Consider the following 25667-nt stretch of genomic DNA (forward strand, 5'->3'; position numbering starts at 1 on the left):
CTAAATAACTACAGTCTGTGAAAGAGGTTGCTTGTAGTGATGAACCCACAGAGAATTGTTACTTCATTCTGGAGTTTCCTTCAGCTTGGAGTGTCATTATAACGTCTTACAGCTCATTGTCTTGATTTTATGGTCCACAACCATTTTGATTCACTGTCACAACACAAATTATGCAACATTAACCAGCAAGAGCCGTGTGTTTTTGACATTTTCAATTGTTACAGTAGAACATGGGAAGTAGTCTGGTTGCCTACTGATAACATAATTAAAGTGTCTCAAGAGAATATTAGGAAATCCAATGTGCCATTATCCCATAATTACCACTTGTGGCTGCTCTTCAGTAAAAGTTTTTTCTTTCAATTAAGCTATCTTTAATCAACAGAAAAATGCTCATGTCATGCAGGTGACATTGGGAAGTGTTACCAGCAAGATGACTCAGCTGGGGGCTCCCACTGCTGCTGTTTGTGTCAGGACTCCCCTGGAGAAAGCAAGGACTAAGTAAAGGTTGAGGACACAGAGCAGATAAGCGTCAAGGTAGTACTGTGATGCAGTAACATTAGACAGAGAAGAAATTTGACCATTTACAGAAACTTCCTAAGTCTGAAATCCTACTTTGTCTCAGTTTAGGATGACCTTTAGGATCTGTGGGATTACAGAACCATGTTTCCTAATTGAATTCCTTTTCCATTCCTTTTAATTTTGATGATTATAACTGACAACTAATGAAAACCCCAAAATCAGTATCTCAGAAAATTAGAATATTGTGAAAAGATTCAATATTGAAGATACATGGTGCCACACTCTAATCAGCTAATTAACTCAAAACACCTGCAAAGGCCTTTATATGGTCTCTCAGTCTAGTTCTGTAGGCTACACAATCACGGGGAAGACTGCTGACTTGACAGCTGTCCAAAAGACGACCACTGACACCTTGCACAAGGAGGGCAAGACACAAAAGGAAAAGATGTGGTAGAAAAAAGTGTACAAGCAATAGGGATAACTGCACCCTGGAGAGGATTGTGAAACAAAAGCCATTCAAAAATGTGGGGGAGATTCACAAAGACTGGACTGCAGCTGGAGTCAGTGCTTCAAGAACCACCACGCACAGACATATGCAAGACATGAGTTTCAGCTGTCGCATTCCTTGTGTCAAGCCACTCTTGAACAAGACGCAGCGTCAGAAGCGTCTCGCCTGGGCTAAAGACAAAAAGGACTGGACTGCTGCTGAGTGGTCCACAGTTATGTTGTCTGATGAAAGTAAATTTTGCATTTCCTTTGGAAATCAAGGGCCCAGAGTCTGGAGGAAGAGAGGAGAGGCACAGAATCCACATTGCTTGAAGTCCAGTGTAAAGTTTCCACAGTCAGTGATGGTTTGGGGTGCCATGTCATCTGCTGGTGTTGGTCCACTGTGTTTTCTGAGGTCCAAGGTCAACGCAGCCGTCTACCAGGAAGTTTTAGAGCACTTCATGCTTCCTGCTGCTGACCAACGTTATGGAGATGCAGATTTCACTTTCCAACAGGACTTGGTACCTGCACACAGTGCCAAAGCTACCAGTACCTGGTTTAAGGACAATGGTATCCCTGTTCTTAATTGGCCAGCAAACTCGCCTGACCTTAACCCTATAGAAAATCTATGGGGTATTGTGAAGAGGAAGATGCGATACGCCAGACCCAACAATGCAGAAGAGCTGAAGGCCACTATCAGAGCAACCTGGGCTCTCATAACACCTGAGCAGTGCCACAGACTGATCGACGCCGCATTGCTGCAGTAATTCAGGCAAAAGGAGCCCCACCTAAGTATTGAGTGCTGTACATGCTCATACTTTTCATGTTCATACTTTTCAGTTGGCCAACATTTCTAAAAATCCTTTTTTTGTATTGGTCTTAAGTAATATTCTAATTTTCGGAGATACTGAATTTGGGATTTTCATTAGTTGTCAGTTTTAATCATCAAAATTACATGAAATAAACATTTGAAATATATCAGTCTGTGTGTAATGAATGAATATAAAAGTTTCACTTTTTGAATGGAATTACTGAAATAAATCAACTTTTTGATGATATTCTAATTATATGACCAGCACCTGTAGTATGATTGAACGGCTACTTAAACCACATAATTTCAAATTTCTCAGACCATGTATTAATGGGTATATTTCAATAATCAAGGCGATTTATTTTGATTATGATTTAGTCTTTATCTTGGCTTATAATTTTGAAGAAAACTTCCCAAAAAGGTAGGGTTCCTTTTCCTCCACGACATCATTAATGCCTCTGACTCATCGCTAAAATTTAAGCTAAAATTGAATGGTCATCTTTTCCTGTCCATTATAGCTAGCTGGCTAGCTAGCAAGTGACAAGTGAAGTGAAACAGCCGTTGTCAAGGATACAGGGAGTCTCGAGTGCATTCTCAACACAGATACAGCACCGATTGAAGAATCAAGTTTACAGTCCTAGTTAGGATTTCTAAAGATAAGTTACAAGGTCTGAAGTGGGATAGTACACAGCTATGAGTTTGGTTCTGTAATTCAGATTTTTCATACCTTTTGAAACTTAAGACAGCGTAAGTAGTTAGGACATTTTTCTGTAATGAGGCTCCTGGTGCGTGTCAGGATAGTTGTGATCCGGTGCATTGACTGGGGACAAGAAGGGGCAGTTGGTCGAGGAAGTCTGTAATTATCAGAGATGACCAGACAACACTGCTACCTTCCCTTGAAAAACCTTTCATCCACTTCTTAAGTCATTAATGGCCACCCACTGAATCCGACATTGCTACTGGCTGACTGGACTTTCACTGAATATTAATCTACATCTAAGGCTTGCAATAATAATCAAGGACACTAGTCACTTAACATCATGGGTGATTATCTGAGATACAGATGAGGGACAAAAAATAAAAAGGAAAAACAGTCATGCTTCTGTGCACCAGGGCTCTCAGAGGTTTGGGGGAATATGAAAATCATGTGAATAAAATACAGCCTTTACAGTCACCAGATCTCACCCCAGTTTCACACCTATGGAACATTTTGCACCGTGTAAGACAATGCTCTCCACCACCATCTCCATGAGGCCAAATTATATCATATAAACTTTTATCTTCAGATCCATTTAGTGATGTCTGTGAAGCTATATATCATTTTGTTATGTCTGGCCATGTTTGTTTTTCTTTCTATCTGCTGTACACAGGTCAGGTCAAATATGTTATATCCGAGAAGCACTTCTGTACAAATAGATAGATGCAAAACAGCCACAGAATGCAATGCTGATCCTAGTAATAATTAATGTCTATCTGTCATTTGAAAATTGCAGCCTGATTTGTGTTAGTTTCTTTCATTAAAAATATTTAAGGTTACAGTGAGATCAGAGTATTTATCAAGTCATGTTGTGCAGATCTGATTTCTTTTCTCCCAGTTCCCCCCCGTCTCCCTCTGGTCTGGTTACACAGTGCAGCTGAGGCTGATAATAAGCTGGGGTCACACCGCATGGCCTGCTCTCCATCTGGATTCAGACGTCGCAGTAGAAGGAGGAGGATGAGAAGGAAGAGAGAAGGGTGAGTTAATAGGGGGAGAAGAGAGGAAATTTGGGTCACGCTTGAAGCCATAATGATGGTATAATGCACCAGCACAATCTCTGCTGCAGCACTGAATAAATCATAGATGCAACACCCTTCACAGATAATAACGAATGGCTCCTCTCGACACCCCAAGCCAGTGCACAATATGAATCTGCACCCAACAAGTTAGATAAATGAATCTGACATCTGACATTGAACATCTACACACACATGCACACACACACACTCACATCTCAAACTCCAGCCAATGACATTTCACCACTACCTCAGAGGCACCCAAACAAAGATTGATCAGAGCAAAAGGTATCAAGCAGGAGATTATGGGACCAAGTTCCCCGAGTTTCCATTACCGGCCTCCTAATCCGTTTATAAGGATATGCTCTTAATGGGCATGAGCTGTGAGAGCTCTGTGTATTGTGTGTGTGACGGAGAGGTCATCCATCATGGACGGACCTCTGAGGAGACGAGGGGACAGCAGGGAAGGTTAATGTCGGCGTGGATCTGACTGAAGCTCACATCTATTCGGCATCCAAATCTCCGGCGACAACGCTGAGCGATTTAGCTTTTTCTGCTCTCCTCGACATCTGTGATACAAATGCCAGCAAAGCACAGGTCAGCCACCCGAAACAATACACAATAATATCATCAGCTGTGACTGCATCATATTCTCAGGCCTCTGGACTAGAGGGTGACAACACAGGAGTGGATTTTCTCCAAATGTCCCGTCCAAATCCCAGAAGAGTGACGTCCGACTTATCCTGTTCTATATGAAAGAATCAGAAAATAGTATTTATTCAAATTTATATATAAAAACGGATCCATCATTCCCATCCCATTCAATCCCCCTGACTTTTTTCTTGTCCTATCCCAGACCTGTGATGAATAGTGAAACTGACTCCCTTCCCTCAGGAATCCTACAGGAATACCGTGAGTTCCTGAAAAAATGTTAGCCTCTATTCTGGACTACCCACCAGCTCTGTATTTTCTGGATATACGCCCTCATCTCCTGGGCACGGTCAGTCCTCTTTAACTACTTATTGGCTCTGTGTATTTGGCAGAAATACCTTAATCTGCAAGGTCCTGAACTGCCACCCAACACTGTCTTTTCTGGGCATGCAGTGCACTTCCATGGAACTTAACCGACACATTGGCTCTGTGTATTTTCTGAATATGCCGTGATCCTCCCCGCGACACTGTATGCAGGATAAGCAGTTGACGATGGATAGATGGATGGATGCTGTGATCCTCCAAAATCACAGCAAATTCCTTCATCATCAGGTCGGACAGACAGACAGGGTTCCTTTGCTGGGAATGCTCCGATGCCCCAGGGCCACTGCTCTGTGTATTTTCTATATATGCTCTAATCTCGCAGGGTATTTCAACAACCCACTACCTCCATGCATTTGCTATAAATGCTTAGATTTTCCAGGTTCTCTAAACACCTGTATCTCATCATCCTGTCTACTGCTTTGTAGCCAGGTCAATTGGGTAAACTGATGGCTCACTGACACACACACACACACTTACAAAGCCGAAATTTTGAACAGATTAGAATTTCCTCTGAAATATTTTGGTAGCTGCATGCTCCTACATGTGCAGCCTGTTGCATATTTAATCTGACAAGTTCCTGCGGTCTTTCTAAAGGCTTGTGATAAGACATTCATCTCCCCATTCAGCCTTAGATAAGTGAGACTGACTGGGTAAAAGTAAAAATGAGAGTTATGAGCACTGCAGAGAGAATAATAAAGTTTTAAACTACCCCCCATTCACTTTCTGGAGGTTTTTGGTGAATGTCTGCTTGGCCGCATTTGTTGAAAAGGCCCTACTATTCCAACGAGCAAACATGTAACTTCACACCTCCTGACTGCTCTATTACCTGTCTGTCTCCACTGGTGCACTAGATAGAGAGAAGTCATGATAGATTCATGAGCTCCAAATGAATATGAAAATCTGAGGGGGGAAAACATTTTTGACAGCTCTCACCATAAAAATGCAACTAGCATGACATGATTTCAGAGCAGAGGGGTGTTGCAATATTTCTGAAAGCCTTCTCTATGATATCAGAATCTGCACTCATTGCTTTGATTTGCCCAAAGACATAAGCTTTATGAAAATAAATGGCGTCTTTGAACCAGAATCACAGCAGAACAGTCTATGGAACACCAACCTATTTTAGTTACATTTTCCTGAGGTGAAATAAACAAACACGCACTATTCATTTGTGGTTTTTTGAACACCTACACTGGCATGGAGCTAGATTCAAATGTGCTGTATGCTGCTGTATAAAAGGCAAGCAGAACTTCAGCCAAAGGCATTAGCTGTTCCTAATTATTATAAACGGTTTCCAGTTTTAACCGTTTCCCACTCAATCTTATGATGATTCATATTCATATAAATAGCAGCCAGAGAAAGTCTGGTCTGGCGCTATATATGTGTATCGCAACACAAGAATCCTCTCTGATTTTAAATTCAAGAAAAGAAAACTACAAACTTGACTAAGAACAAATAGTACAGGAATAATTCATTTGTATCAGTCACAATTCTCTGCAGCTACAAAACAGATTTAAATTCATGATTCATCGCTGCACTTTTTATGTACCTGCATCCTGTTTTTGTGCTAGCTGTCATTCCTGAGCAAATACAATAAACCACACAGGAATGTTTGTAGCACGAGTGAAACCATGAGGAATGGTTAGGTGCATTTGCATTTCAATATGTACTTGTCTGTATTTTTCAGACATTTACATGTAGATAGAGAAATGTCTGTGGATATGCACTCGTGTAGGAGCCTAAAGGGTATTTGCACAACCACTGAGGTATTATCCATCTGATACCAAGTGAAAACTAGGGAGGAGACATGGAGAGAGATGCTTTCAGTGACAATGAAAAGTTTGAAATTGCACCTTATCTAAAGCCACAGTATTATACAAGGCAGCAATGGCTTAAAAATAAGAGTTGGCTGCAGATTGAATTCTGAACACATTCTCAAAGAAATTCAACAGTAAGGATGCACAGAAATGCCAAAGATCATATATGGTCATTGGTTGATGTACTCAACTTAATAGAGTTTGGGGAAATCTGTACTTTTGGATTACTGATAAGTATGAGGTACATACCTTGTGTAAATTCACACACACAAATATTAAAAAAAACTATGTATACTTTGTAATGTCTAAAACTAGGATAAAGTTACAAATATTCTGAATTCCAATGTAATACTTCACACAACACATGGTAGCATGACAGCAAGGGGGAAAAAAAAAAAAAGGGAAAAATTTAGTACAGTTTTTTACAACTCTACGACAGACTGCTGAAAGGGACTAAGGCAGTGTTCCCGGTCGTAGTCTCAATAATGAAGGTGTGAATAACACTTTTAGAAGGGGACCAAATGGGTTTGTATGAAGCAACAAAGGATCATTCATTTTCACATAGAAAAAGTGACAAGACTGTGTTTTTGTGTGCCTAGGGTTCCAGGAGTAGGTCCCATAGACAATGTTTGACTGACACTTCAAGTCTTGAACGAACATTAAATTCTCCAGCTTGTATCATTGGTGAAAAAGACAAACAACTTGTGTTAGAAAATATTTGGTTCTTTGATAAAAAGTCAAAAAGGTAAAAGCCTGTGTGCATAAAAACTAATACCGTAAAAATACTACTACATGTCAAAGCAGCCACAGCAACTACACAGGCAACCCTGAAGTCAAGCATGAAATCTGCAAGGAAAGGATGAAGAAGTGACAAAGCATGCACATGTGGGCCAGAGATCTGGCCTATGAACAGTTAATCTTAGTTTCTAACAATGCAGTGCAGTAAGGATACAGCCACGTGTATATGCAGATCTACCACCCATTGTGAGACAGCTGTCAGTCTGCTTCTTATTTTTGAAGACAGACCAGCTTACTTCAGTAAGAGCTTCTGATTCTGTCATGCAGCCAACATTGGGTTAAAGTTAGAAGAGAACCAACAAATTAGATCTGGATGGGGCAAATGAGGCAAACCCATCCGTGGAAACTGAAAATGTTTCAGTGATACGACCCAGTAAATCTGAAATGCAGCTATTAACATCACATGTTCGTCACAGATTGATACAGCCCTTTAAGGCAAAGTACTACACAAACAGGTTGTCTGCCCTAGAACCCACTGGGACTAATTATGTTTCTGCATAGCTTTTCATTAAGGGACACCTAGCTGCCTCTTACCATTAACATGTGTTGGTGGAAAAGTGTGGCCACTATGTTTACATATTCACGTACACAGCTCACTGGGGCCTGGGGTTACTTCCCTGATCGGTCATTTTCAGGAGCTGAACAAATCAACATGACCTAGTAAGCAGAAAAGCCATTTTGGTTGTTAATACGAAACCTTCCTTTGATCACCAGCTCACATCTGCACAGCAACCTGTACAAGTGTGTTCAGAGCACCGTGAAAAGTGCAGTTCCCACTGGACCTGCACACTCGCACGACAGCCTCCTCAGGCTACACAAACATATTTATCTCTTTTTAAGAGATGCCCCCCATCTCATCTCTACTCTCAGGTGTTGGACATATTTTACCCCCCAGTACTCAGGAAACATCTGTGGGCAGCTGGATGTTCCTCAGCTCCCGGTGAGTTCAGTTAAAAGCAAAACAAGAGCTGCCTCTGGTCACAGAGTCTAGTCGATCAGTCTTCTATGATCACTCTGCACCTGTCGATCACAGCTCTGAGTCAGTTTTCTGTGGGAACCGAGGGGCGTGAGAGAGACCGTGGGCATATTTTTTTTATATATATATATATATATATTATATATATATATAGCTAGCAACTGTGAATGTTTTTCTACCTGGTAAACGTCCATCCACAGAGACATTGAATGGATGTATTTGAAGAGATGAGCAAGCCCAACAGCCAATTTAATAATACAAAGCCACATAAGAAACAACATTACTCTGGTGTGGTCTGAAGTCCGTAGTGATATTTGATCCATGGTGGGGTTTTTTTAAAGTGCTTTGCTTTTAATTAGCAAGCATGGTAGCAATGTTACTAGTTTAATTGCTACTTTACTGCAGGGCATTTGACATGATGTGTGACTTTCAGTATCCTTCACAGATCAAAACAGTAGATTTGGTGTTCAGATCTCAACCATTAGTCATTTTATTAGCTACTTTTCCTAATAGTAATATACAGCAATAAAACAAGCATTTCAGATTAAATTCTCACTACTTTTTCCTCTCTGGTAAACAGTATATTAGCGGTTACTACATGCTGAAACATGTTTGTAAATTAAACAGCCAGCATTATCTAAGATCTTCTGTCCAGTGTGCATAAAGTTGGTGCAAAATGTAACACTCCCTCATCGTTTTTTTAAATAATTTTTTATGGCCTGTAGATCAATAAAAATGTTTATGTTCACCATTTGGAATGTATGTTACAGATCTAAATAGCAAACGCCTTTGCTGTCTACTGTCAAATCTGCTGTTACTTTGGAAATGATCTCTATATAAATAATTTGTGGGTTGGAGTTGAACCGTGCCAGACTCAAGAGCAAATCCTCACATGGATATGGATAAACTAGTGATGTTGAGCACCTGATTATTTATAATATCGCCTGGCAGCTGTTCTGCTTTTAACCCAGCAGTCCAAAACTGAATATTGTGTTCTTTCCACACCTCTGAAACCCATTTTCTCACAGGCCATCTTGGCTAGAAATGCAAGGTATAATCATTTCAGAGCCAAAAAGGTCACTGCCGGTTGGTTGTATTTTTTTATTCAACATTTTACTTTAAAAAAAAAACCCCAACAGTATTTAAAAGTTGAACTTAAATAGTTCCAGGTGTTACTTCTGCACGGCACAGACCCAGAATAATGCACATGTATATATCTGCAACATTTTTCTTCCATTCCATATTTATATATTTCTACATTTATTATGTTGACTGTATGTTTGTCTACGTGTAGCACCTTATCACCACAGCAAATTCCTCGTATGTGTAAAAACACTACTTGGCAATAAAGCTCCTTCTGATTTACATAAAAACATTCCCACCATAAATTGGCGCAGAAACTTTCACCAGAATGCAGGAAATGAAGTGAGGACCCCCAGACTCCTACATCTCAGCATTGAGGATATCTATAAAACACTGTTTAAGGATCTTATCTCGTTCTCGTGAATCTAATATTGCATATTGTGATGTCTTGTGAGCTAAGTGTGTCCTCACACCCCGAATCCGAGCCCCTTTGTCCCCACCACTTTTCAACACAAAGTGACGCCCTTGCCTACAACTCTGGGAAACTGTGTTGGGCATTTTTCACAATTTACTGTCTCAATAGGCTGGGCGATTAATCAATGAAGTGAAAAAAAAAAACAATCAATAGATTAATCAACAAGGAAAATAATCAGTAGTTTTAGCCCTATGCACCTAAAGAACATCTACATTTGTTAACTTTCCAAGACTTCAAATTTGGAATACTTTACTACCAATGGATTCTTTTTTTTTTTTTAAATGGCTGTACTGCAATTTTAAACGATTCCATAACTTTTTCGAGCAATAAAACGAGAACAGCTGTTTCAACTGCAGCAGAAAGGAAGAAGACAAGAAGAAAAGGTAAAGAGGTAAAGAAGAGAAGGGGGGGAAGAGATGAGGGCCGATATCCTCAGACAGGCAGAGGGACTGAAAGGCAACACCTCAGATCATACACCACATCACAGCCAAAATTTCACTCAGAGTACAGGAGACTGAAAACATCTTTGAACAAAACATTTCACCATGGCTGACATAACCTCCTCCTCCTGTCAACACACAGAGTACAGCCTGCTGCTGTCTGGTTGCTATAGCAGTGGTGTCAGGCTACTGTCTAGTTCAGTATGATAGGAAAAAGGCCCGAAGGAGGGCATTGTTCAGCTCCGACAGACAGCTAGGCTGATGTTGACAGGTTCAGGTGAAAAACAATGTCTGGATTAACGTTAGATGGGAATCAAGCACTAAAAATGACTCCCATGGTGCTCTGCGATCTCTTAAGTTAATGACATCGCTCCGGCATAAACAAGACTATGCAACCTTTGAGGCAGCGCTCTGAAAAGAAATCTGGTGTCAGTTCACAATTAACGAGATGAATAATTGATTTGTCTCTTGTTCTACATCAAATGAAGTCACAGAGTGCCCTTCACTGCAGATCTCCACTTTGCAGAATGTGGTAAAGTTGCTTGTGGAAAATTGTGAATCAGTGTTCAATGCAGTTAGAGATTTAAAATACTGTTAAAAATAAAACCGTTTATAACACTGTACTAAAGGCATTTCAAAGGGATAGTAAATGATTGCAATCCAACGTTTTGTTAAATTCCCTTACAGTTTGCTAGCTCTAAAAATAAAATGTGGTTTTCCTTCACAGCCCTGGCTCTGTAAATGGAAAACAAAGAAAAGGGTGCTGACCTTCCCCACAACATTGTTCTGGCCAGTCAGCAACAGGTGGCATTAGTGCTCATGCACAAGACTGATGGGAGAGAGAGTTCTACCGGCACTCCAGGCACTGTGATGAAGGAGAGATAGCTGAGAAACAGCCAAAGAAGAATAGGCAGCTGAGTTCTGTAGAATCACTTACTTTCCCCCTTGAATCTTCCGCAGGAATAACACCTTTCATCCTATATTTTGAGAGGAAATATGCAGATTAACAACAGGTAACCTCTTAAATAGCGCTCAGACCTTTGAGGTCAAAGGAAATGTTGCCGCTGTCTCCGGGCAAAAATGTCCTTCACAGGTATTGACTGAAAAGAGCCAATGAAATTGGTACAAAGGAAAAAAAGTACAAGACACGTATACTCAACCCTAAACTAGCAGAGGATCATTTGAGAATTATATTTTTGACATTCAACCAATCACGCAGGTTGCACAGTTAACTGCTTTGATGGAGTCGTATATATTACCTACACACCTGTGCTTATGCGACTCTGGCATAAAGAGAGGATGACCTGTACTATTAAGTCCCCAAACAAAGTGAGCATGATGAATGCTCTTTTAAAAGTCAGCAGGATTACATTTCTTGTCATCTGTTTTATTTTTAAAAGGCAATTGATTTGCATAGAATGTTGTTTATATCTGCTTCTATTTTATGTTATATACAGATTAAAAGTATTTTAATGCAGCTGACATATTCTTAGTGTTGCACATGTTAATCAAAACTATTTGACAGAGCATATTGACCAAACTTCTCTGCAGACCTTTGTTTCCAGAAGCCTTGACAGCCTGAGTACCACAGGATATTCATGGGAAAATGTTTCCATTTCAAATACCTTCCTTGAATACTCAAAATAGGGATTTTTGAGTTTGGCGAAGGAATCAAGATTTTTGTGTTAACTTGCCTGCAAGACAAATGATTTCATCGTGGTTGTAGTTTTAACCAAAGATTTTTTCCCTGCAGGAGGAAACAGCAGTTGTGTGGAGCCTTCAGACACTCATGTGTTTCCATAACAGGATTAATCCAGTAAAATGTTTGCCTGATTACACACCTGTGACAGAAAGCATCAGGCCACAAGCCTCTCTACAGTGGAGGAGCTACTGATACTCAACTGCCACCTGGTGGTTAAAACCATACAATACAACATAGATGGACAGCATTAGATGGCAGCCAGGTTGTAACTCCATAACAGCTCATTTAAATGGTTTGAGCGCTCTCCTCTACTAGTGGCAACAGTTCATCCACAATAACCAGACTAGTCCAGGAAGCAGTCAACATTTTTACTGGTTTGGTCACAGAGTCTCCAGCCATCTAAGTGTTCCCAGAATTAAGTCCAAACATGATGAAGCTGCTTTTAGCAATTGTACTGCACATACAGTCCCTTCCGAAAGTATTGGAACAGTAAGGCAAATTCCTTTGTTTTTATTGTTCACTGAAGACATTTGGGTTTAAGATCAAAAGATGAGTATGAGACAAGAGTTCAGAATTTCTTTTATTTCCTGGTATTCACAACTAGATGCGTTAAACAACTCAGGACACATCACCGTTTGTATTGGACCACAGCATTCTTAGGTGAGCAAAAGTAATGGAACAAATAATCTTAGAGTAAATAACATTTAATATTTGGTGGCAGAACCCTTGCTTGCAATAAAGCCTCAAGCCTGCGACCCATCGACATCACCAAACTGTTGCATTCTTTGTTTGCGATGCTATTCCAGGCTTTTACTGCAGCTTCTTTCAGTTCTTGTTTGTTTCAGGGTGTTTCTCCCTTCAGTCTCCTCTTAAGGAGGTGAAATCAATACTCTATTGGGTTAAGGTCAGCTGACTGACTTGGCCAGTCTAAAACCTCCCTGATGAAGTCCTTTGTTTTGTTGGCAGTGTGCTCTGGATCATTGTCCTGCTGCATGATAAACTTTGTCCCGATTACTTTAGATGCATTTCTCCGTAAATTGGCAAACAAAATGTTTCTGTCCACTTCTGATTTCATTCTGCTGCTACCATCATCAGATACAGCATCAATAAATAATGGCTTGCTTTTCTCCCACAGACAGCTCTCTGGTCTTCATGTTGGTTTATCCTCTAACAGGAAATGCAGTCTTTATAGGTTTGAACCAAGGATGAAAACTTAGACTAGTCATGCAGAGCTAATTAACGTTTGGACAATCAACCTAAAAGGCAACACCCGGGCAACAAGAAACATCTGTCAGTCACATGTTCCAATAGTTTTGTTCACTTGAAAAATGGGTGGGTTCAAACAAAGGGTGGTATGTCCAAAGTTATTTAACACATCTAGACGCGAATACCACGAAATAAAAGCTGAAATTCTGAACTCGTCTCATACTCATCTTTTGATCTTAAACCCAAATGTCTTCAGTGAACAACAAAAACTAAAATTTGCTTTACCGTTAGAATACTTTGAGAGAAATGTATCTGGAAGTCGCTAAATTTCCTTCCAGCAACTCTCATTACAAATTATGCAGCCCCATCATAAACACAACCAATCATTTATAGGTCCACAAACTCTTCTTCAAACTTCTTTCAGAGATGTAGCTAAAAATTGTAATGGCATTACCTAAAGTATGATTTGAAGCAAGTATAATTGTAATTTCACATAAGAGGCATTACTGCCTCAAATCAGCACATCTTTGGCATGTGGGGAATTCCATATAAAAGTTAAATATTTGCCAGCCATGGCTGTGTTTGCTGTTCATGGTAGATATCCATCTTTTGGATTGTTTTGTTGGAGTCACACTAAAATAAAATACAAGTGGCCTAAAACAATTTTTATTTAGTGAAATAAAAGAACACTGGTTTAACAGGGTTTACAGATTCTTTATGATCCAGTTGTATTTATTTTATAAGGTCAGTGGTGTTGACGGGAATGGTTGTCTGTGTTGGCCCTGCGATGGACTGGCAACCTGTCGGTGTACCCCGGCCTCTCGTCTAATTCCATCTTTGATTGGCTCCAGCCCCCACCTGATCCTATACACAGGATAAGCAGAAGACAATGAGGTGTTAATATATCTTTGCCTTTATTACTTAATATACAACGATCATATGAATTTCATGTCATATTGCCTAGCCTCAACTTTGACCAAATAAACACATTAACAGGCCTCCGACCCACTGAACACATGAAGCAGTGTTTCCCATACCCGCGTATCAATTTTAGTTTTGATTTTTTTCCTTTCCACATTTAAAAATGGGTAACATTTATTTCACTGTAGAGCTGTGCATAGATTCTCTCAGCCCCTCCTTCACTCTCTAACACACTGACAGACCCATCTGTAAATAGCCCTTCCTCTCTGTGCATACACTGAATCAGAATGTGATTATGCACGGGAGGAAGGATTGTTGTATGGCTTCTAGACCTGCACGCAAAAAAGAGGGACATGCATATGACATAAGTGCACAGAACAGTATCCGCAAGTGGGAAAGAATCTTTCCGAGGGAGCATTTCTGCTTCATGTGCACAAATGTGATCCCTAGAGCATTGTGCTGTGACGAGTGAGCTCAACCCTCCCTATGCGTTAGCAACTGCTCAACAACTTGCTCTCCAAGTTGACATGCAAACGGGATGGAATAGACCAGGGTTTCCCCAAACCTCTCCCGGAGCCTGTACCATGAAGCAGGATTTGAGCTTATTGGAGGTAACTTTGGGGTTAAACCTGGGTTTTCAATACCACGACAGTGGTTCACTTCTTACCGGGGTAGATCTCCATGGTGACTTATACTGAACGGCTACCCTGCTCTGGAGCAGGTTATGTTCCAGATAAGAACTATAAAAACAAACGCCACCTACTGACCAATCAGCTCTCTTGGAAAATGACATCACCATCTGTAGGAAATCCCACAGAATGATTAGGCTGCTTTATGTTTGCTGCGGTGATGTGGAGAAACTCTGGTAGGCTATAGCAATAATCATCCCACAGACACTGATTAAAAGCCTTAGGTTATGTAGACCTACAGATTTTTACAGTAGCCAACTAACTGCTTTGAAAGGGGTTTTTTTTTTCCCCTCCCCAGTCTGTTTCACACAGCCCGTCACAGCCGTTAAAATAAGAGGGTTTCCTTTTTCTTATAGCCTATATTTCTTATAGGCTGATTATGAGCAGTTTGGTAGGGATATTGAAATGTTACATTTGAAGATGTACGTAGGCCATTTATTTTAGGTCAGTAAAGTCTATCACAGAGACTGATGTGATGTGAGCAGAGTTTCCAGTAGCTTAAATGTTGAGATTCAGTCTTTCAACCACTATTTGAGCACATTTTATGTTATGAATGGGGTTTTCCTTTCATTGCTTTATGGAGGTAAATTTAGAACAATGCTGGGAACACTTTGAGTGTGTTAAATTATCCCATTTTTGAAGTGAGGGTTGGGTTGAAACGCTGGGTTGACTTACCGAGTTGATAACCAGCTTCGTGGTACCGCTTATCCTGATTGTTGGGGTTAGTTAAGCCAGATATAGAAAACATATCCTAGGCTGAATTCTCTTTGTGGTTCAGGCCCCTGGCGTACCCTTTTGTCCTGCATGTTTTATAGCTCTCACTGCTCTAACCCAACTGATCAAATAGTTCTGAACTCCTGAAGCTGCTCGATAACCAGCTGATAAGTTATTTCAGAATAACAGGTTTGGGCAAACACTGGAACAAACCCTCCAGAAAGAGAATCCAATTCTGTTGCAGATATGTCGATGAGCTGTGGCCTCTGATGATGCAAGGCAATCACAAAAATTGTAATGCTTCAGAGGGATCATCCCATTCCAGCCACCTCTGCAAAAGTCTCAGTAAAAGCAATTACTGTGACTGCTCTGACTCAAAGGATTACTGAACAGTTGGATGATAATGACAAGGACTGTTAGAAATACTGTATAGAGTTTGTGCATATTTACTACAGTGGGTATCTGTACCATGTTTTCTGTAGTGATCAATGTTGCAAAACTAGACTTCCCCCTGTGTTGCTTACCAGCAATATGACCACAGTAGAGCTGCTTACACAAAGGTAATCAATGTTCATGAGGCTGCAGCTTGCAGTGTTCTGATGCCAACTCCTCGTCCATCTGCCCAGTAGAGTAGAGAAAAGGACAGGTTGGTCTTTCTTCAGAGTAACATACAAACATGAGTGAAAAGAAATTAGATCTGAAAATTTCTGCAATTGAAATGATCAGACAAATCAAGTGCAGCTCAATATTTCATTTTAACATTATGTACAACTTTCTTGGTGAATGCTCATTTTAACAAAACCACAATCTGATTTGAATTCGGACAGGATACTTAGAGCTCTATTAACTTGTAAATTTTTGAAAAAGAAGTGTGTTAAGGAATTTAACATTGGATGTTCCAACATTACAGTTACAAATATCCCCCTTCCACCACATTTACAGGACAGTTGAAAGTTTAATTCTGACCTCTGTTGGGTGATCAATATCAGTTCTTATCAAATTATTTCAGTCTCACAGGTCCTCCTGCCCTGCAGATGGTCCTAGTTTGACATTGATATACTTACTGTAGAAAGTGTAATCAATCTCAGTAGATAACCAAAAATGACAGCTGAAGCCAACCAATTACAAAACCTTTAGAATCAGGGGTTCAGTGCCAAAGGCAGCACTAATAATAGTTAACATGAAATTTTAGGACCTTATAAAATATGGATATGGGTTTCCCAGCATCGGGTAGGGTCAGTTCAGGCCATGCTGCAAGAGCTCAGCGTTCAAGGACATGTGCAGCAGGTGGAGGTCCAGGTTGAACTTCAGTTGTGATCTGCAACTGTACCAGTGGCTTCTGCTGCAGAGCTGACAGGGTTTTCTGGCACGACGCTGCCTGCAGGGACAACAGAGAGGGGGAAGTGAAGACAGAACGAGGACAGGGGAAACTTAAAAGCAGAGCCAGTTATTTAGTTAAAGTAGTAATCAGGACAAACGGGGAGAACTAACAGGAAATCCGCTATCGTGGGCAGTTTGTTTCCCCCAAAAAAAACCCAGTGCCCAACTATCAACTGGGCCACTGACACTGAGCTGGACTAAGTTTTAACTGGGTCATTAATGAGTAACAGAGAAACCGTCTGCTCATAAGTCAGTTAAATGATAAACAGAAATGTACAAAGTTATTAAAACAGTAAGAAAAATGAATGTCCTGGACAGGGTATCGCCTGTGCTGCCTCAGTGAGAACACCTTCACTCTATTTTACCATTGCCGAGAGCTGACTAAGCATATCTCCCATCAAGCATGATGAAATTTGATTGTTCCGAATAAAATCATTTATTTTACATGATTTGCAATGTAGTGCAAACATATCCAGGTAACAGAAGTCAGTAGCAAGTGTTTACAACTGAGGCAGTGATAAGACTTTGAAGCTCTGACAAAGAAGGCAAATTGCGAGGGGTGAAAGATTTCTTTCCATCATTACCTCAAAAGTTGACTGAATTGGAATGTTTCTCCTCATCAGCTCTCCGGTTGGAGTTCCTCCACCCATTATGAAGGGAAAACTTTTGCTGGCGGGATACATTTTGTTAATCATGTTCACAGTGGCTCCAACATCCTGTCTAACCACGTCCTCTAACTCTCCCCCATCCTCAGGCTGGGAAGGGATGAAAACAGAACAAAAACACAGAATTGTAGGTCAGGAAAATGACGAGACCTTAAACAGTATCCCACTGTTTGTCAGGTGATGGGGTGACTCAGATGGCCCCTGTGCACGATGGGTGTCACCACAGGTCGTCAGGACAGGTCCGCTGTGCTACTGCAATCAGCAGCCCGACTAATAGTGCAACTCATCATTGTCACAGCCCAGTGGCTCCCCAAAACACTTTTTGAAAAAAATATACCAGGTATAGCAGGACTAAATTTTGGATAGTGGAGGCATTTCAATACTCCAATTTACTCCTGTTACTTGACATTACACTTGCAGAACTGAAAGTCTGACCCTAACCCCAAAAGCAAATCGAGTGAGTTTAGTTTTACTCGCTGGCGCTCTTTCAGGTTAGTCAGAAGTCGACTGATAGTGACACTGTTTGTATCAAATGCTTGCTAAGTGACTGCTGTACACAAGTTGTCACTGTCTCAAGGATTTGTTTGACAAGTCAAGTTTTACCTTTTTACAGCTGATGTCATCTTCAACGAAAAACATGGACAAGGACACTCATCAAAAGCACTGTGTGTTACACGTTCAAAGCAAAAAATAAATAAATATAAAAAGACCTTTGGTAACAGGAGATGAAATACTCTCATCCAGAAACAGCCCTTGAGGAATGAACGAGCTGGCCTCCAGGTCAGTGAGCTGATAGTCCTGCTTCAGGGGAGGGGAAGAGGAGCCGGAGAAACTCCACTGCACAACACCATTCCTCTTCCAGATGCTAGACTTATAAAAGACAAGGACAAACAGGCAGTATTAATACAGGTTCCAAAACCTGTATAAATTTTATTGCCCACGTTAAATCACAACTGAACCGGCAATGAATCTTATTATAATACTGATTTACTCCACATATCCCAGCCCTACAACAAATCTCAACATGAGACCTAGAGTAACTTTGGTTGTCAAAAAAAAAAAAAAAGTTTTATATATATGGCATATGAAGCCATTTCATAAAAGGGCTAAGGGTCGAGTCAGATGGCCCCTGTGCACGAGGTGTGTCCTCATGTTGGGTCGGATTGGGGTGTTGCTGCCACTGCAACAGACACCCCAAGTGATTAGTGCAACTCATCACTCTCACACCCAAAACCCTGTCGACTTTAACAAGCAACGTTAACTTTCCGGATGAGACGGAATCACTGGCATGTCTGCTGGCTTTGTGTTTACCTTTTGTTCACATGTCTGATCGACAGGTAGCGTCATCCGGTCCTTTGCGTCACTGCAATGTGAAACGTTAGGGGCAGTTAGCAGACGGACCATGCAAAGCTAGCAGGTTAGCAGCTATTTGCCACAGCACGTGGTCAATCTCGGTTAACGTTGAGTTAAGTTAGTGCACTGACTAACGTTAGATACACTGGAGTAATTAGACTTTATTAGCTGAACACACATTAGGTGGACTGTCCCACAGCGGTAACTCAGCATTATTATTACAGCGTACCTACTTTGCACACTAACGTTACCACACCAAATCTCCTCAGGCGTCAAGTATGCCGTGCGTAAAAAACTATGCAACAAAGCAGCGTTAGTGTGCTGTGAGTGATAGTATAAAATAAATTCAATACAACCTCAACATAAGCCGAGCACAAAACGAGAATATCTGGTTAGAATATCACGCATGCAAAACTCTACTTACTCTGAGCACCCGGCGTGTACTTCCTTGGTCGGTGGTGCATTTTTGTTACGTAATTTACGCTCAAATATGGCTCAGCTGCGTTAAGTGAACGTGCAAAGAAGCAGAACAGCACCGGAAGTAAAGCGAACGTTAACAATGTGAGGCAGATTCCTGCTTCCAATTGATATTCATTCAAAAATCATAATTGGATAATCATATTTGTAGAACTGTCGAATACGCGTGTGGTTGTATGTTATATGCATTCTAATGTGTTGTTCGCCAATAAGGCTTTTATTTTGAAAGTTATCATCGGATGTCACAGTCTTAATTACGTTATCCAAATGCGGATAGCTTATCTTTTAAAGGAACAGGTTTTCGTGTAGTAAAGATTTGTAACTAATCCTAGTAGTCATTAAACGAAAACACGTATTACTAATTAGTGTCAGAAAATAATGAAAATATCATGTGTGTCATTCTTTAACTGTGAAGACTATAATGTCCAGTCATTATAGTGCCATCATGTTTAAGGACTGCTGACCAGGCTGTTCCACAAAACAGATAGCGGACTGAGCAGGAATTTTCCAGTTATCCTGGTATTTTAATGAAAATACTAAATAAAAAACTCTGTCAGTAGCATCGTGTTTCTGCTTTGCGTAACTTACAAGACTCAATCAGAGAGCCAAACGTGAGCGTCTGCGTCCTCCGTTTTTGCCGGTTCGCACTAAAATGCAGTCCGGTAGATGACCGGGGGAAGTTAGTTTAATGTTGAATATTAAACTAACTTCAGCCCGGTTGTAGATGGGGCCTTTTCACGAAGGCTGTGGCACATAATGAAATTTGTTTTGTGCAGCTATGCCTTCTCAAGACCACAACAGCCAGTACTATATTTACAGTCAGCAGTTACTAATGTGTTTGTGTAGTTATTATACAACATGTAGCCTACATACTTTTGGCAATATTTATTTATTTCAGTTTAGTAAAACCACTGAGCAAAGCTAATTTTTGCCTCTTCATTATATTTATATGCTTTAGTCCATGACTGGCAAAATTGCAGACGTTCAGGACAGCTACAAATACCTTGGGGTCCCGCGGGCTAACAGAAACCATGAGGAGGCAGCAAGGAAGTCAGCCACAGCCAAATACCTACAAAGAGTCAGTAAAGTCAGCTGATTGGGAAGAACGAGATCCGAGCCATAAACAGATACGCCCCGGCCAGTCATCAGATACACTGCTGGTATAATAAACTGGCCAAAGGAGGAGATAGTGGCCACTGACATCAAGACAAGAACGCTCCTCACAATGCACGGAGGGTTTCACCCCAAATCCAGCACCCTGAGACTGTACACCAAGCGTAGCGAGGGAGCCCGAGGGCTAGTGAGTGTCAAGACCACTGTCCAGGATGAAATAACAAAGATCCCCCAAAGATGAAGGGCTTAGTGAATACCTCAGGCAGCAGAAACACAAGGGTGAGGACAAGGAAGACAAAGAACCTTCATGGAGAGACTAAGCCGCTGCACGGCATAGAATCAAGAATCCTACCAGTGGCGTGAAAAGGCTGGACTGAAGGACGGCACAGAAGCACTAATCATGGCGGCACAAGAACAGGCAATCAGTACGAGATCAATAGAGGCTGGGGTCTACCACACCAGACAGGACCCCAGAGGCAGACTGTGCAAGGATGCCCCTGAGACAGTACAGCACATAACAGCAGGGTGTAAGATGCAGGCAGGAACAGCGTACATGGAACGCCATAACCAGGTAGCTGACACAGTGTACAGGAACATCTGCCATGAGTATGGGCTGGAAGTCCCAAGGTCAAAATGGAAGACACCTCCTAAGGTAGTTGAGAATGACCGAGCTAAGATCCTGTGGGACTTCAAGATCCAGACTGACAAACTGGTGATGGCTAACCAACCAGACATCGTGTTGATCGACAAACAGCAGAAGAAGGCTGCAGTGATAGATGTGGCACTCCCAACTGACAGCAACATCAAGAAGAAGGAACACGAGAAGCTCAAAAAATACCAAGGGCTGAAAGAGGAGCTAGAAAAGATTTGGCGAGTAAGAGCAACAGGGGTGCCAGTGGTAATCGGAGCACTGGGGGCTGTGACCCCCAAACTGGGAGAGCGGCTACAGCAGATTCCAGGTAAAACATCAGAGGTCTCTGTCCAGAAGAGTGCAGTCCTAGGAACAGCTAAGATACTGCGCAGAACCCTCAAACTCCCAGGCCTCTGGTAGAGGACCCGAGCTTGAGGATGACACACACCACCCCACAAGGAGGGTGAGAGGGGGAATTTTTGGCATTAGAAGGATTTTCACACATACGGTAGCCTATAGTTACCTTCCACTGCGACAGAAGAATGTTTACGGACCTCAAAGTCACAGTGCGAACCAGCTATTGAAAAATGTGTGTAGGTTCAAACTGACAGTAGCCTATATATTTAGACATTTCTTTTACATTTAAATATGTGCTCATCTTGCATTTAATGAAATAAACACACCAAGAATGGATCTAATGCAGCTAATAGGCCTATTCAAAAACATTTAAACTACACTTAGTCATTTCAGCTGAACAATCCTCACATAGGCTACTTCAAGAAAAACAATCACATCACCTCCAACATGATAACTATGAGAGGATTTATAATATTATAGCCTATATATGTTGTGTGTGTAGCATGAAGGAACTACAAATTTAGTTTCCTTACGCAGCCTTGTGCTGTATAATGATTAATAAATAACCTTATACCTTGAATGTTCCATCAGTGTGACTTTCCCAACATGACAAATGATTGCTCTTTGATCAGCTTCATACAGATTAGTTTGATTTAAATAGGAATTATTGAAGAAATGTATCCCACGGCTGCATCACCCACAGTCCCAGTGTTAGTGTAAAGGACAGTGTAGCCTATAGGCCTAGATTTTTTTAATGTGCTGAGGATGAATCCATGATTATCCAGAGATCGCTGTCTCTGTCTCTAATCGACGACAGACTGATCATTTTAAGCTGTCGTGCAAATGAATGCGATCCGACTGAGTTTTGGTATCGACAGTAGGAATGAAGTGAATCGGTGTGTGTCAGGCAGCCGCGTCAGGAGGGGAGGAGTCAGAGAAAACCCAGGGTTTCTTGAAGAAAACCTCCTCCCGAGCAGGATAGCTGCACAGCATAAGTTACCAGAAAGACTGATCTAGAATCTGATCGCGGTCTGTGAAAAAAATAACAAAGTCTCTCATCTCAGGCTTAACAAACAGAGTTTTCACTAATCCTGATTTCTGAAACAGGAGGTAAGAGGTCCAATATACGATCAATGAATTAAGGGGCGCATTAAAATAGGGGTGTTTTACTTTCAGTCAAATGTTTTTTGGCATAAATCGTTGTGTTTGTTTAAATGTATAATGGTAGTGTAACATGGTAACTTCTGGTATAGGCTACACTCCATTCAGCTTGCAGCTACATTGCACTTAAATTGTTTTGATCAGTTACACGAAGGGATTACTAAAATAAATCGTGGACTCTACTTTAACGATCTGATCACGACGTGAAGCGCGTGGCGTAGTTTGGGGCGAGTCCAGCTTTAATATTAATACTTAACGGCGAAAAAATGGTCAGTGCGCCAGGCCCACGGTTCAAAGGGGTTGTAGCCTACTTAATCTGTGAATTAGTCATGGGTGTGTTGGACAGAAGTTTGGACGTGATATAAAAACCGTCTTTGATCTTTAAGGATAATGTTCCTCTGCAGCTCCTGGAGTCTGTTAACAGACAGACAGACGCTGTCTGCTCTTTGAAATATCTGGATCCTTACTGCGCTGCATTGTTATAAACTATGATGAACCGGGGTCACATCTCTCTCTCTCTTCCAGTGGTTTCTTTTTGTTTTTTTATTTATGTATAATTAAGGATTTATTTTCATGATTAGAGAGGCTGCTGTCATTTTAAACATTCCCATGTGCGCAGCAAATATCGTGGGGCATATAAGCAGCTAAACAAACAAACAAAAAATCAGTAGTCATCAGCTTGAAATGACAGGACAGAAGAAACTCTCCAGAGGAAACAGAATTAAACTTTTAGCTTCTAAAATGTAGTCCTCTGATGGAGCTCAGGATTGATCAGGAGGACGGATGCTTTACTCCAAACAGCATGAAATGACAACTGCGTCGGTCCAGAGATTTACCAAAAACAGCTGTTGCCCATATGACGCCCATGGTCATTGTTTTAACTTTTAAGATGACTGCAAAATTATGTGCTACGTTGTAATCGTTGGATGGCTCCTCATCATCTGTTAATAACTTTATAAAGGTTTTAAACTTTAACTAATGGCTTTATATAGTATGCCTTGAGTAGGGATTAGAAAGTGTTCTCAATTAATTAATCATGTCCTGTATTTTACAGGTGAGATGAATTTGGAGGAGTACTTCAAAAGAATTGGTTTCCATGGCTCATATGATAAACTGGATCTTGCAACACTGAAGTTGATCCACAAACAGCACGTCATGTCAGTTCCATTTGAAAACCTCAGCATTCACTGTGGTGAGAGGATCACCATGGACCTTGAGGTCATTTTCAACAAGATAGTGAGGAGCAGCCGTGGGGGTTGGTGCCTTGAGAACAACTTCCTGTTTGGATGGGTGCTGAGAAAAATGGGCTATGACACTACGATGTTGAGCTCCCGAGTTTTCAACAGTATCCTCAATGACTTTAGTCCCCTCGACTCTCATCTCATCAACAAGGTTGTCATTGATGGAAAGGCTTATGTAGCGGATGTAAGCTTTGGGGTGTCTTCCCAAGTGCGGGAGCCCCTGGAGCTTGTCTCTGGAAAGGACCAACCTCAGGCAGGAGGTGTCTTTCATCTCATAGACAAGGAGGACATCTGGGTTCTGGAGAAGACTTGTAGGAAGCCAGAGGTCCTCAATCCAGACTTTGCCAAATCCAGTCTGGTGAACAGGAAAGAAACAAAGCAGATCTACAGCTTCACCTTGGTGCCTCGTGAGGCCGATCATTTCTTTGAGAATAACCACAAGCTCCAGACAGATTCTTCTTCACTGTTCACTAATAAGTCCATTTGCTCTTTGCAAACCCCAACAGGATTCAGAGCTCTTATTGGCTGGACCTACAGTGAGGTCACCTACAAACCTGAGCAAGGTGTTGATGTCTTAGACATGAGGGACATAACAGATGATGAGATAGAGCGAATTCTGATGGAAAAGTTTAATGTAAAGCTGCAGAACAAACTAAAGCCTGTAAGCAACAAATCATGGTACACTCTCTGAAATCCTGCACTCATCATCTGACTTTTTCACCACCGTGTTTCACTGTGGTTTTGATACACAGCTGTATGATTCTCTTTCCTGTTTGTCTCCTTACAATCACCCTACAAGTGGTGGAATTTAACTATGTAATCATGTAATGGACAATTTTGAGTTACTTGTCAGGGTTCGACATAAGAGATGGCCCGAGGCCAGTAAAAATGTATGTCGGGCAAGTTGATTGGCCAGTATTATTACAGTACCCAGTATTACAGTAGTATTTCTATTTTCTGCTATTTTATACTTCTACTCCACTACATTTATTTAATAAGTTTTGTTACTATTTAGTTTGCAGATTCATATCATCAGTATAAAAATAAAATCAACTACAATATTATGATGCATTATTATATATTATTATCCAGTAAAATAATTTCACTTACACAAGAATTTCTTTCTGAACACAAATGTGATGTTGTAAACAGGAAAAATGTGAATCCACATTGCTGCAGCTTAGTACAAAACAGATTACCTTTCTGGCTGTTTTGTGTGCATGGCCCTTCGCTGAAGAAATGCACCGCTGTCACATTGGGATAGGAATCCTTGACCAGGTCGAGTATTGGGGATAGATGGGTTCATATGGCTGCTGGGCTTTACTCTTTCGATGAGCTGACTGTGCCAAAGCCAACATGTTCTTCCACTCCACCAATATGTGGAACTCCCGTGTGGAGTGTTGACTGCTGGTGGTTCGAGGCAAAGTGTTCAGCTTGTATTTCAGGGGAGTACTAGCAAGCATAGTTTTCTGAGAAATCTACTTGAATTAGGCATTGATGATTTTTCATACTTCTCTTTAGTTCCCAGAGGTAAGCCAATTGCTGTTTTATGTGAAAGACTACAACTATTGTCTGTTTTCTTGAAAGAGGGATCCTATCAGTTGTTTACGGATGTGATCCAAATATTTCTGATTATGCCTTTAAATAATAACAAAATCAAATATTATTGTTGCATGACTTGGCTTCATTCCTACAAAATCCTGATTATCTGTTTACATCTTTGCTCCCATTGTGATGTCTGTAATTATAATCAATGCAGTGTTTGAGTTATTTTTATATGATCATTGTGTCTGATGAAAAGGGCATTTATGTAAGAGCAATCAAGTGCATAGATGAACGAGTCA

At 41.0% G+C, this 25667-nt stretch overlaps 1 protein-coding gene, 1 long non-coding RNA gene and 2 other non-coding genes across 12 annotated transcripts; 1 reads left to right on the forward strand and 3 right to left on the reverse strand.

Moving 5' to 3' along the window:
- Positions 1 to 13771: 13771 nt before the first annotated feature.
- On the reverse strand, positions 13772 to 19353 carry LOC119890498. 9 transcript variants are annotated; one of them, XR_005442239.1, is made up of 7 exons: positions 19268 to 19353; positions 18802 to 18853; positions 18201 to 18360; positions 17410 to 17580; positions 16641 to 16823; positions 15970 to 16063; positions 13772 to 13985 (listed from the first exon to the last, which is right to left on the reverse strand). It is a non-coding gene; the product is annotated as an uncharacterized LOC119890498 (long non-coding RNA). The 9 variants fall into 9 exon arrangements; XR_005442243.1 differs by having other exon boundaries at positions 18201 to 18355; positions 19268 to 19285; XR_005442244.1 differs by lacking the exon at positions 19268 to 19353 and adding an exon at positions 19077 to 19234 and having other exon boundaries at positions 18201 to 18355.
- On the reverse strand, positions 17675 to 17787 carry LOC119890874. Its single transcript, XR_005442333.1, has one exon. It is a non-coding gene; the product is annotated as a small nucleolar RNA SNORD67 (small nucleolar RNA).
- LOC119890873 lies at positions 18603 to 18716 on the reverse strand. Its single transcript, XR_005442332.1, has one exon. It is a non-coding gene; the product is annotated as a small nucleolar RNA SNORD67 (small nucleolar RNA).
- A 3047-nt stretch (positions 19354 to 22400) lies between the features above and the next one.
- On the forward strand, positions 22401 to 25489 carry LOC119889962 (arylamine N-acetyltransferase, pineal gland isozyme NAT-10-like). The gene is made up of 2 exons (XM_038700917.1): positions 22401 to 22531; positions 23637 to 25489. Exon 2 carries the CDS (start codon positions 23642 to 23644, stop codon positions 24512 to 24514), a length of 873 nt encoding a protein of 290 aa, XP_038556845.1. The 5' UTR covers positions 22401 to 22531; positions 23637 to 23641; the 3' UTR covers positions 24515 to 25489.
- Positions 25490 to 25667: the final 178 nt, after the last annotated feature.

Source organism: Micropterus salmoides, unplaced genomic scaffold, assembly GCF_014851395.1.
Source record: "Micropterus salmoides isolate LMB-PRFRI ecotype aquatic unplaced genomic scaffold, ASM1485139v1 Ms_hic_scaffold_6, whole genome shotgun sequence".
NCBI lineage: Eukaryota > Metazoa > Chordata > Actinopteri > Centrarchiformes > Centrarchidae > Micropterus > Micropterus salmoides.